Genomic DNA, 13,620 nt, shown 5'->3' on the forward strand with positions numbered 1-13,620 from the left:
AATGTCCTCCAAATTGACACATAAAATAAAAACCTGCTTGATTTGAGACAATGTTAAAAATGGGTGCTAAGTTAAAATCTTTTTTTTTAATCCTCGTATTAATAACAACACTGCTGACATAACCATGACCCAAATGAAGTCTGAACAAGCAGAAAGGTACTAAAGATCCTTGGTGATTAAATCTGTTGCTAAAAAAGTGGCAAGGTGCCAGGCTGGGTCCAGTTGGATGTTAAGTGCTTTTTATTGCACGAAGCTAGTACTACGGTATGTAAAAACAGACTTGGGCTTGGGGTAAATTTTGTCAAATGATTCCTTTGTGCAGTACAGGGTGTGAACAGACCAACCAAAGTACATTAAATTCACATGGAACGCCGCAACCTCGGTGCATCTCCCCTAGCTGTGCTACTTTGGTTCGATTTCATGTTTTCCCGGGACCAAAGGAAAGCCAAACTTTTCTTCCTTTCGTACTGGCTCGTGTGCACCGCCACCATTCATCTATTCTCCTTCTTAAATACTTTCACTTAAGAAATCACGAAATTCTGAAAAATGCTTCCCTAGGATTTGCACGTTTGTTATATACTCCAATTTAGTCCTCGCACATTAGGCAAACTACATTGAGACTGCGGTGTGAAATTAATGATTTTCCAGGACTCGAAAATGTGCCATTAATATGCATCCAACTCTCCTCTTCCCTGAGCTTAAGGTTCGCTGTCCTGACATTGCCTGCACGTTTCTACACCCAGTTGCATTTTCCAGCCCATGGGCAGCTCCACAATTAAATGCCACATTCACTAGGAGAAAGGTGTGCAAAACAGATTTCAGATCCTTTAAAGGAAAAGGCACAACTTGCAACACAAGGAATGGGGTGATTTAAGAAATTACAGCACTGTTTTTTTAAGCTTTCACAGAATGAACACAGAGAATGGGAGGGAAACTTTCCCCCTCTGCTCCTGTTCTTGAAGTGAATACATATTTGTGTTTCCAATAAAAGGCCATTTTTACATTAACTGTCTGTAACAGCAGGAGACAGAAAAACGAACACAATCTCTACATCACACACAGGAGGATCTTCATATCACGTGGCCCTATTCTCAAAACTAGTATTTATAAAAGACAACTAGGAAAATGCACAATGCATCTTTTCTGTGTCACCAAAAGGGTGATGTCTGAAGAACTTTGGGATCTTTGGGATCTTCCACATTTTAGATTTTTTTTTTTTCCTTTTTGGCTTTCTGAAGTAAATTTAGCAGCCATGCGGGCCACTGTGTTTAATTAAGCTTTCAAAAGTCCTCTGACAATGCCAACAATTGTAAGACACTTCTGTGGCTCAATCATGCAATCACTGTGACAGTTCTATTTACAATTTGTCTTAGAGAGAGTTTCTCTGACATTGTACTTTGACAAAACATCCAAGCTGCCAGTTCACAACCTTTCTTGGTCTTATTTACAAATACAGCTTGTATATAGGACTCCCAGACTCATGAACATGAGTCTTTGGGTAGTGGCCTCACAAACACAGGCTCCCAATGAAAATCCTAGATATTTATATGAGGACACAATATTCTCAACTCTCTGGATTCGGAAGGTAAGTAAAATGTTCACCAGTACATGGGGGGGGGGGTTGTTTGTTGTTTTCTTTTTCAGCTGCCATGCTAAAAATTCACTTCAGAAGTCAGTGGTGTTTATTCAGAATCACATGAATAAAGAGAAATTAAAAGTAAGTAGTCATACTAGGATACTATAATTTATAGTCTCATTTCCAATTACACCATGAAATACACAAATACATCCCAAATCCAGTCTGAGCTAGGGAAAGAATTAGAATGGGTACAAAAGGAAAAGGCAGGTTGATTTTCTAGATTCCGAAAAGCGTAAGTATGTTATACTCGATTTACCTTTAAGTAACATGCTGATGTATTTCTGTTTTGAATTAGTATTTCTCCCTCCACTAGAGTAACTGTCTCACATATTTTCATCCAGTGATGAGGTATATTGCCTAAGCAAATGATTTTGGAATATCCTGATCCAAAGGCCTATGTTCATTATTTTAAGGGGGAAAAAAATAATATTTATCAATGGTAGCAGACTTTACTACATTTTATAGCACTGGTCATATTTTCCCCAATTGTCTTAAAAAGCTAACTTCATGACAACCCAACCCTAATTTGAAGATTCTGTGTATAATAAGCCAAAACCTCAAATCTGACACTGTGGGATTGTATTTTTGGCCTTTTCTATAAGTGAACAGCAGTTTCCCATTCACTAGTCTTTGATGAGTATTTCCCCCATCATAAAATAGAAGACTAGAAAACACAGCAACACCCCTATTAAAAGCCCTGACTGCCAGTCACAGGCTGCTAATACCTCGTGGTGAGTATCTGACACACAAATACATGAACTGGGCCCCATACAATATACCTGCTCATTTCCAGTTAAATTAATACGATTTTAATGGTCTCAATGGACCACAGTCACGGAATATTTTGAATATTTGAATGAAATGGAAAAGCAACCTGATCAACGTCGATGGGTTAACACATGTACGTGGGTGAAGTGCTGGCCCACAGACCCATCTATCTGCCAGGTAAAAATCACCCTTTCTACAAAACTACTCATCTTGGAGAGGCCTGTGTACAGTCAAAATGTACATCACTTTACTAAGGATTTAAAGAACTCTACCTTATTCTCCTATCTGAAAGCCCCAAATTCTAAGCTTTATTTATCTCAGGAAAATCTGTCACTGTTTTATTCCTGCTTCCTGCCTATAAAATGGCACAGAGCACACTGAGCTCGAATCCAACTCACATCACTTTAATAAAGCCGTTTCTACACAGCGCACTTAAATGACTACCTTTTATGTGGTTGCCAAACGTATTCTTCTAGAGATTCATCAATAGACCTCTCTCCTAATATGGAGCATTGCTTCTCCTTTCTTTTTGTGACACAATTCAAATATCTACTGAATGATTATTCTTATTGTTTCTTTCCTCACCATAAAAAGAAAAGCAGACTTGGAATTGGGAAGACGTGCTTGAGAGAAATGGGCTAGTAGTGCACAGCCGTCTTCCAGAACTTCCCCTCAGAGGCACCTGAGAGCCAGGGCATCTTAATTTATGTGCAATGGTAGAATGTTAATTTCACCATAGGAAATTCTTAATTCATTACTGTGAATTATGAGAAGTCGTGATTCTAGTTACTGACATCTCGCTTTGAGATGTGACCACGCTATTTATGTTCAGCCAATTCCAGGGTGGGAACAGGTGATTAAACACAATGAAAGGAATCAAGGCTTTGTAATTATTTGTGCATGAAAAGTTTACCTCACCTGGGTTGCAGCGCTCGTGCACCCATTGAATATCTTAGATAGCTTACACTGCTTTTCATCTCAGTGAAATTCGTATTAGCACTCTAAAACATTTTAAATTCGCTTTCTTTTCTTTTTTCTTTCTTTTGTGTTTGTTTTCGTTTTTGTTTTTTGGCAGGGCGGGGTGCTTCTCTAGGCTCTGCTATTGTACTAGGTTTTAAGAAAAAAAAAATCTTTATGACAACCAGAAGTTAAGGAAAATATCTTTTCTTTCCTTATGTAGATTCGCAACTATCACATTAAAAAGCTTTCACTACAGTGCCTTCCCCCCAGCTTTTAGATTCCTCTTCTAAGTACAGAAGCACAGAATTTTGGAGCTGGTTAATCTGAGAGTGAATAACCTATTTGGGACCTCAGTAAGAAGTGTGGTTTTAATTCCTGCTTGACAGACACTGTGTTTTGTCTTTTAAACGAGCAGCTCGATATGTAAATACGATGTTACATCACGCAAGTGTTACTCCATATTTGGTGATTTAGAAAGGCTTTGGATCTCCGAAGACGACAAATCCCCTTCCGCCTGCTCTTGCTTCATTAATCATGCGTTACGTTTTCCTTCCAGTCACAAGACAGCGCATGGAAATGGTCATTGCCATATCCTACGGGGGGGGGGGGGGGCGGTGAGCGGGGGGTATAAAATCTTAACCTACATGTCACATAAGCTAAACGTGGTGGATTCTAGAAAAATATTTTGTAAATGCAGCTTCTCTGGTACAGATTTCTCATTTCACTAAATGAGAAGTATCTGAGTGTTACTGCAGGAAGCATTAAAAAAAAAGAAGAAGAAGAAAGAAAGAAAATGCCACGTTTGATTTTAATGATCAAATTCCAGTGGGGGAAAGGAGAAATAATACGACATTTAATCCTCTCTGGACCGCTGACCTACTACAGTTCAACTCTGTGGTCAAACTAGGTCAGAAAGCCAAGTTTCAGTGAATCAATGGATTATACGCACTCTCTTTCCTAAAACTGAACAAACCTTCTGCCTTTTAGGGGAAGGGGCAGGAGAAACAGAAGAAAGGGATCCACCAACAGGCTTGGCCTTTTTGTCACCACAGACTCCGCATTCACTTTGTCTTGTGTTTTTAAAACACGTTTTAAGGGTCACTATATAAATCCCTCTGTTAGCTGCTAATTCCTTTGCCCCATGAGCTGCTGAGAAACCCACACACCTAGCTACCTCTCTGCTAAAATTAACCGAAGGAAAGAGAGCTGTTGAATATGTGTACGTATTTTTCCAAGAGAATTTTTACATTGTGTTATAGCAGAAACAGTGAAGTCTGGACTGGACATTTGTAAGGGTGACATGTGGTTGTGTAAACCACAAACAAAATCAAGATACATCTGTCAAAACCACATCAGAGACAAGAGAGAGCACAGAGAAGCATTTATCATTTAGCTGAGGAGGCAGGCTGCAGGGAGCAGCCGTTCCTGTCAAACCAACCTTTTGAAATTTCCAACATGCCCTTAAACTTTTCGAGTAAGCATGTCTGTGCGCTTCAGCAACTGCCCTCTCTACTCTGGCCTGGCCAGTCGAAAATGGCATCTTAAAGTCAAGGTCACAGTGTCATCCCACCACGGGGCTGTGTTTAATTACAGCCCCATACGGGCTGACAGCCAATACGGATCCGAGGCTAGCCCTGAAGCCCAGTTAACTCTTTCTACCCACTCCAAAATGCCCTGCCGGCCCACCCCGCTTCATGGAAGCCTTGAGAACTAACGGTACCCCTAGGGAGGTCTGACCAGGTATTCTGACTCAAAGGGGTCATCGGCCAAACTACCAAATGCCTGTGTGGCCACTTTCGCCTCTGACTTGTCACTATGGCTGGAAATGGACAGTGGAAACTGGGCCAGGTAAAGTAAGGTTCAACACTTACAAATGAGAAGGGGGGAAGAAAAGAAAAGAAATTCAGCATCAGTAGATCCAGAGAGAGGGTATCAGGTGTGTGTACCACCTACATCTGACTCAGTGAAGTGGACAATATTTATTTTTTTGTGTTCTGGACGTAAGCAATAGGAATGATTATTTTAACATTACAGGACTGTCATGGACAGTCACATGGAGAAATACAGAAAGCACTTCACCACTCCTTAGTGCTTGACTACAGCACCTCTGAAAATGAAAAGAAAACATGCAAACAGCTTTTCTCCTTGCTTCTCATTTACCTGCTATGTGTTCCTGTTTGGGGCAAATTCCTCTAGATGACGTTGATAAACAATCGTCATCCTCTGGCGTGACCTGGATGCCAACCTCCACGGGATTGGATGCTTTTTTCATCTCGATTGGTGAAGGGGAAGGTGGCTTATCCACAGCTTTTTCTAAGCAGAGGCTGCCATTGCATTGTTTCCGTTTGTGCTCGATAAAAATAAGAATGTCCCCCAATGGGAAGTTCATCTGGCACTGCCCACACGTGAGGAGGTCATGGTCCCCTTCTGGAGCTCCCAAAGGGCCGTGGTCTGGTTCATCATCTGTAAGAATGGCTTCAAGAGGTTCGGCTGTGGTTGGAGAAACAAAAGCACAATTATTAGAGCGCCAGAGAACAGAGGAAAGGGGGAAATACATTCTCAACCCCATCCCATCCCACCACATTATATAAATTTCTAGGCTCCTTCATATAATACCCAGAAAACATAAGCACCTAAAATGTATAAGGATATGAAGGTTATCAACAAGAAAGCAAATTTATCAATGAGACAAATCATCATATATTTAAAGAAAACTCTCTGACTTGCCTAACTCCTGAGAAAACACACACACACACACACACACACACACACACACAACTGTGTCTGGTTTGCGAGTTTAGAAACAATGTTGACTGTTAAATAAATCCTTAAGGCAGGGAATATAATGAAAGCTTAAATAGTAACTACCCTCAAAACTGATAAAACATGGACTGAAACCAAATTTGTTTCTTTTTTCCTATAGACTAAGTTGTCCATTGTGCCAAAGAATAAAAGGAGAGGTGAATAAACACACACCCCCTTTGTGTGTGAATGTATATACTCCTAAATGTACAGAGACATGGCTTCATAAATCAGAAAGCTACTATATCACACAGAAAATGTGCCACATTTACACCATCATAATAAGAAAACGACTGCATTCACCTGTGAAACGGATCTAAATAATAATCATAACGCAGCATAATTCATATTGCCAAAAACCTTTCTGATCTCACTCTCAGCAGTGCCACAAAATCAAAGAAATACCAAATTCACTGGCAATTCTTCTCAGACACATTAGCTAAATGGGATACTTTTGAGTACTTAAGAAAATAAGCCAATTAGTCATTTTTTCATTCTGAAGAAAGGAATGCCTAAAATATTCTAAACATGTTTGCACTTGGTGGCCTGCATCACATAAAAATCAGAATGGTCAAGCAAACGCCACATTTCAGAACAAGGCTGAGAAGTCCTTTCTTTAGACTTGAAATACTTCGCCTAATGTTGTCAAAGTTGACTAATTTTCTGAATGAGCTCCAAAACGCTTCATTATGGGACTATTTCTACACACATAATCACCAGCGGATGGTATAACTAGGTAGATATGTCTTTCATTCCTGTTTCCTTTTTTTTTTTTTTTTAACTTTGCACCAAAATACTCCAGCATCTCATTTGAACAGTTCCTATCATTTTTGAACCTTCCAAAGGGGAAAAGAGAGTTAAGTCTCTGCTCCTGAAACCGAATGCTTACTCTATTAAAAAAAAAAAAAAAATCACAAAATACAAAACACATCCAGGATGCTGCCAGTTAATAAAACTGAAGCAGAAAATGTACAAGTCTTAAACAGTTAATCAGTCTGACCTTCTTTAGCAAGCTGCCAATTTCACATTTAATGAACTTAAAGCCACAGAGAATCAAAAAATAGATTTTAATTTGAGTGTAGAATATTGGAACCGATTTTGATAAAGTGCAAAAATCCAGTGAACTCAGGTTAAATTTATTTCAACCCTACCCAGGCTGAATATTGAGGGGGAAGATCTGGAGTAACTCCCAGATGTGCCGGGTGAAATAATATTGAGAGAGCCCTGCCTACCTGCACCTGTGCTCAAGTAGGACATGTCATAATTTCTAGCCTCTGGTACTCCTCCTAATTTAACGTGAGGTCACCACAGGAATAGGAAGGTTATATTCCCACTAATAAAGACAGCAAGGTAAGCACTTATGTTTCTTTGCCCAACATACTGACCAAAAGATAAATACAGAATACACATGCACGCTTTTCAAATAAAAGGAGATAAACGGAAGTGCTTTTGCATTTTGCCTCTATGTCATTTTTTTTCTACATTTGCTTTCATTTTGACCAAGTGAGGAATTGAATAGGGAAGTCATCTCCAAGATCCCTGCTATCTGAATTAAGGATTATTAAGTACACATTGATAAACGTGCTTTTTTTGGTTGTTGTTCAGCATTAACTACAAGTTCTGAGGTTCACAGATTAAAGAAAGACTCAGAGATAATATTCTGCTTTATTAAAGTTAGTACTACGCAGAACCTTTGCAAAAAATCATTTTTTAAACTCCACTGTTAAGATTCTTTTTTTTTTTTTATCCCCAAGGCCTGACATATTTCTGAAAGTAGAAATATTATTTAGGAGCAAAGGGAAATATTCGCCTAGGTATCAAATAGTTAAAGGTAATGCGGTGCAAACAGACTTGGTTAAAGTCTTCTAAATGTAGTGACTGAACTGATTTACAATCAAAACCAGGAAATGAAGTGGTAATTCAGAGGTTGCTGATTACACCTCCACATTTCACCTAATTAATTTTATAGGAGGCAAAGTTCTTGAAAATAACAAGATGATCAAATGTACAGATATAAAACCTGTAACCTCAACATTTTCTATGCTCTTAACGTAAATTATTGCTAATTAACAAGAATTATATCCTAATGTATGAAATACGTCTAACATCGGGCTTCTTGCAAAACATTTGGCTAGTTATGTTCAGAGAAATACCAAAACGTGTTCTTATTATTGCTGCTATATTATTAAAAATGAGACGAAGTGGGGCACAAAGAAAATATGAAAATACAATTCTCTTGGTGTAGTCTACTGATTTGCATTGACATCTTTTCTCAGTGGTAATCAACATTTCCTTTCTGGGCATCTGATAATTTCTCTGTATTTTAATGCAAATTCCTCTTTCCCTAAAAACATTCCTAACCTCAGCCATTTTACCCCCTCCCTCAATTCAACTCCATCCTCCTTCGCCCCCACAATACCATCGTTTCTAAGCTCCGGCCTAAACCTCCTGCTACAAAGCGGGGAGTCCAGGATTGAAGTGGAAGGGAGTGGGCAAATAATCATAATAATTAGCCGCGAATTCTCTACAAGGGAGAAAGAAATAGAAAATAAAATGCTTCTGCGTTGAAACAGCAAAACAGACTGGAACGTCTCGATGCCCCAGCGGCTGACTGAGATCTCCTTCCTCTCTGCAGTTGCAAAGGAATAAATTTAAAGAAGAAAAAAAGCTTTAGAAGAAATGTAGGGAAGGAGCGAGGGAAACGAGGGCTGCTGGGGGAGGGGAAGGGGGGAAAGGAGCTATGCCTTCAAGTTTGCTTTCCAAGTCCTTCCTTTTGATTGTCTTAACAGGGTAAGGAAGCAAACCCAGTCTGAAATGCAGAGAGGAAAAGCAAAGAAACAAAAGCGAAGGCTACGGCCACAGGCCCGGGGCAGGGGGCCCGGCGGGGGCGGGCTTTGCAGAAAGTGAAGTTGGGCGCCGGGACTCAGGCACAAAGCAAGCAGCTTGCTGGCTGCAGCCTCCGGCCGCGCTCGCTGCAAACACGTGCAGCGGCGGCTGCCGGGCGGTGGGGCCCGGGCCAGGCAGGGAGGCGACGGGCAGCCAGGGGCCCCTACTGCTGCCTCCACCGCCGTCCAGCCCGGCCTCATGGTGACCATCGTTCCCTGGCCCCGCCAGTTGGAGAAACGGGAAGTGAGGCTTAGAAAACTCGGCTGGTTAACCTGGTGCAGTCTCGGTATCACCACACACGCACTTCCAAGAGGGGGCCCTGAAATTCATTCTGTGTCCCCAGGCTCACACTTTTTACTTTGGGGGAATCTCTGCAGATGCGTTTCTCCCGCAATTCCGGGCACGAGTGTGCGCAGCGCGGCGGCGGCTGCGGTTATTCATTATTAATGATGCTGCTAGCCCGCATCATTATGATGATAACTATTACTATTGTTGTGATTTCGGGCTCCGAGGCGAGAGCTGCAGGAGGCGGGGGAGCCAGGGGCCGGGCTGCAGAGCCTCAGTGCAATCCCACCGTAGCCGTCGTTGTCCGTGCTTTGCGCCGGGGTGTGGGGGTAGAAGAAGTGAACCCGGAGACTAAGTGCAAACTTGCTGGATCCCTCCCTTTGGCCTTGCCTCGAAGGCTGAGAGTGCGTACTCCCCTTTTCCCGCTACCAAAAATGCCCGCCCCGTAAGAAAGCGAAAACTGCACCCCACTCAGCGTCGGGCGCACTGGGTTGTCTGCCGCGCTCCCAAGCGCTTCTCCGCAGCCCTGGCCAGAAGCATTTTTAAAGTCAAAAGGAAGAACAAAGACATAAGGGGTGATGGGGGGAGAAAGGGAATTCTGCCTAACCGTCCGTTTCCCCCACCCCCACCCTCGCAAGGCTCGTCCCTCCCCGGCCGAGAAACGCAGAGCGGTGAGTGGGGGAGGCTCTGGTACAGGTTCAAGTTCGCTGAGCTTTCTTGATCTTGTTCTGCCTCCTAGCGACCGAATGGCTCAGTCCGCCCAAGAAGCGGAGAACTGGGGAGGAGGGGGGGTCTTGAAGACCGAAATGGCTCCCGCCCCCTCTGCGCACCCAGAAAATGAGAAAGAAGCGGCCCCCGCAACCCCTCCATACTAGTCCCTTAACCCAAAGACCGCACTGAGACAAGGCTAGAGGCCGGCTAAATCCACCCAGCCTGGAGTGTCCCGAGATGGACCCGGGGTGGGTGGGGGACAGGGGAGCAGCCCGGACTGCAAGCCTCAGTCCGTCTTTTGAGCCCCCAGTGCATCCTTCCAAAGAAGGGCCCGGCTTTCCCGAGTCCTGCGAACACTGCCCTTCCTTCCCGCCGGTACCTGGCCGGGCTGTAACTTCACACCGCCGCGCGCCGCGTCTGCTCCGCATCCGGCGCGGCCGGGGGAGTGGGGGGCGGGGGAGAGCGACGAGGGAGGGATGCGCGGGGGTGGGGAGAGGGAGGGCCCCGCAACGTGCCGGGGCGGGGGAGCTTCCGAAGTGTGTGACAAGTTCCAAGGCCTAGTGAAAAATTCAACTCCCTATGCGCACCCCCCAACCCTTTAATAAATACAAAACTGGGTATAGGTGTTGTTTTTAAGTTGCAACAAAAATTAAAGTAAGGGTCACGAATGAGGAGGTGAAGGGATGTGGGCCCTCTCACGTCTTTCTTTCCCCGGCTGCCAAACTTTCCTAAGTGCCCACTGCCCGCCTTTCCAGACCACTCTTAGCCAGGACACGGTAACCCACCCACCACCCCACAAAGACTCAAAAGGACCACCGCCCCCCCCCCACACACACCCCTGACCAAGACAGGCCTGGGTTAGAGGGCAGGAACTCAAGGGCGGGGTGCACGAAGTACCGGGATCCAGCACTCCCCAAACACACATTCGTACACACTACTCTGCCCACCACCACCCCACCCCCCCCAACTCACTCCCCACCTGGCCTGGTCGCGCTCGGGAGGCGGGGGCGAGTGGCCAGACCTGGGGGGGGAGGGCAAGGAAAGCACGTGGTGACCTCCCCGCGGTCGGGAGCTGTGGACAAGAACGTCGGGGGGCGGGGGAGGGGGGGAGCATACGCGCTTTTTCAGTTGCTTTGAAAAATAAAAATGCTTCGCAAAGCTGCGTTTCTCCCCAGCCGATTTCGCAGTCTGATGGACTGGGAGGAGGTCTGGGCATTGTGCTAGGGGCGAGAGTGCACTGTGGACCCGGCTGGCGCGGAGTCGCCGCACGGCCTGCCGCTGTGCCGGCGGGCAGACGGCTGGCGCGGGGTGGGCGATCCCGAGCAGGGCGGGGGCGCGGCGAGGCCCGGCGAGGCCCGGGCGAGGCCCGGCCGCCGCCGCCGCCCGCTCCCGGGCTGCCGCGCCGCGCTCGGTCCTCTGTCTGTTTGTTGGCAGGAGGCTCCCGCACACGCGGTGCTTGTAAACATTCAGACACGAGATTTTTCCCAATCAAAATCCACTTCCACTTTTTTTGAAAATCTTCCAAAAAATAGTAAGAGGAGGGAGTTCCTCGCTCCCTCTTCATGCCGCCGGCGCTCTAAGTTTGCAACTAAAGGGATTTTGGGGAAGGGGGTAATTGTATTTTTCCCCCTCTAACAGAGATTGAGATTTTTGCAGGGGGGGGTGGGGGAGTCAAAGAGGAGAGCGTTGCAGAAAACTGCAGGCTGAGCGTTTGGCTTCTGATTGGGGGCAAGAAATGTTATATCCTCTTGCCTTGCTTTATTTTTGTTTTTATTTTTATTTTATTTTTCATGTCTTTTCGCCGCCACTGAGGTTCGACTGGGAGGGGCGGGCAGCGGGAACCCAGGCGGCGGCGGCCCGAGCGCCCTCCCTCCATCTCCCGCTCGCCCCGGGCCCTTGCTCCTGCACTTCGGCGGCGGAGGCGCGGAAGGGCAAGCGCGAGGAGCCGGCACAAAAGGCAGCGGGACAAACACCCACCTCGGGCCGGAACAAAAGGCTGCAGCGGCGGCCGAGACTCCCATCCTTCCCGGTCGCCAAGCTCTCCCGGCCGCCGCGGCCCCTCTCCACACTCGGCGGACTGCAGAGCGCCGGGGGGCCCCCTCCCACAATCCCACTTTCTCACTATTGTGGAGATGACTACTTTCCTCCTGATGCACACTTGACCGTGAGCGCGCTGCTGTCCGAGGGCCAGTCTCACCTCTTTTCTCCCAGAGAATTGTTTTTTTGGCTTGGGCTCCCTCCTCCCGCCCCGTTTTCCTTCCTTCGGTGAGTGGAAGCAACCCCCCTTTCCCCCTCCAGCTCCCTCCTCTAGGTTTGCAAGAGAGTTGTTCGCATCCAAAGCATTGTTCATTATTTTGTAAAATTGGAGGGGAAATCATTGCATTCCTTTTCGAAAAGCGAAATAAAGCAGCGGAAAGCATGAAAGAGGAGGAGTCAAATTTTTATAAATTAAATAAAAATTAAAAGGTGCGTGCTATCCCAAAAGTATAGGTACGGCTGTGGTTCGGGATAGGATGAGGTTTGTTTTTTGTTTGTTTGTTTGTTTGTTTTTTTCTCCCTTTAAGCTCTTTTATCCCGACTCTCGGAGGTTCATCTAGTGAAAAAATTAAAAAATGCATGCACACACCCCTCTCTCCCCCTCGCTCTTACTTCTCGTCCTGCGCGCTCTCGTGATTATTAATAATTATTATTACTATTATTGGGTTACTTACGCGAGAATTCCCGTTTGCTTAAGTGCTGGGGTTTGCCTTGCTTGCGGCGAGACATGGTGGGCTGCGGGGCGGGCGGCGGCGGCGGCGGCGGCGGCGGCGGGCGGACGACGGCTCGGTTCACATCGGGAGAGCCGGGTTAGAAAGAAGGAGACTCCAGAGAAAATATCTTCATCAGTGCCTTTTGACATCCAAAATAAATTAGAAATAATACAAAGATGGCGCAGGGAAGATGAATTGTGGGAGAGCCGTCATGGCTTTTTTTTTTTTTTAAGCAAAAAAAAAAAGAGAGAGAGAGAGAGGAGAGAGATAGAGGGAGAGAGAGAGAGAGAGAGAGATGAAAAAAATGGCAAAAGCCCCCCTGAGCTGCAAGTTCAAGTGCGGACGTGACGTCCCTGCGAACTTGAACGTCAGGAGTCTGGATGGACAGAGACACACAAAACATGGGCAGGGCGAGCAGGAGAGAAGGGGAGGAGGGAAGGGGAAGCTCACACCAATGGACACACATCAGGGGCTGGACATGAAAAAGAGACCAGGACAAGCCAATGGCCAGTGCGGGGCGGGGGAGGTGCGGGGCGGGGGGCTCCGCAGACGCCAGACGCGGCCCCCGGGGGAGGGGCGGGAGGAGGGGAGGGGGCGCTGGGGCCGCGGGCTCACCAGTGGCCGCAGCTAGCGCCGTGGCGGCAGCGTGGCCGAGAGAGAAGAAAGGGGCGGCGGGGTTGGGGGGGAGCAGGGTGGGGGGAGCAAGACGTGCGCCCTGCTCCCCCCCCCCCGACGCGGACCCTAAAAAGAAAGATTACTTAAAAAAAAAAAAAAAAAAAAGGCAAGAGTGTACGGCGAGGCTGCAGCTTGGGTCCCGGG

At 46.0% G+C, this 13,620-nt stretch overlaps 1 protein-coding gene across 8 annotated transcripts in view; it reads right to left on the reverse strand.

Annotated features, from left to right (window-relative positions):
- The window catches only part of BCL11A (BCL11 transcription factor A), a 99,963-nt gene extending 86,723 nt beyond the window's left edge, over positions 1 to 13,240 (reverse strand). For 3 of the 8 annotated variants that reach the window (XM_087863422.1, XM_045788027.2, XM_045788029.2), the window contains exons 1-2: positions 12,763 to 13,239; positions 5,528 to 5,857 (exon numbers count right to left, since the gene is read on the reverse strand). In XM_087863422.1, coding sequence (XP_087719548.1) covers positions 5,528 to 5,857; positions 12,763 to 12,817 — 385 coding nt within the window. In that variant the 5' untranslated portion in view covers positions 12,818 to 13,239. Of the gene's footprint in view, positions 1 to 5,527; positions 5,858 to 12,762 lie in introns of all 8 variants that reach the window. The other 5 variants (XM_045788025.2, XM_087863421.1, XM_087863423.1 and 2 more) reach the window with 4 other exon arrangements.
- Positions 13,241 to 13,620: the final 380 nt, after the last annotated feature.

Source organism: Ursus americanus, chromosome 7, assembly GCF_024610735.1.
Source record: "Ursus americanus isolate L20-20 chromosome 7, mUrsAme1.1.p, whole genome shotgun sequence".
Classification (NCBI taxonomy): domain Eukaryota; kingdom Metazoa; phylum Chordata; class Mammalia; order Carnivora; family Ursidae; genus Ursus; species Ursus americanus.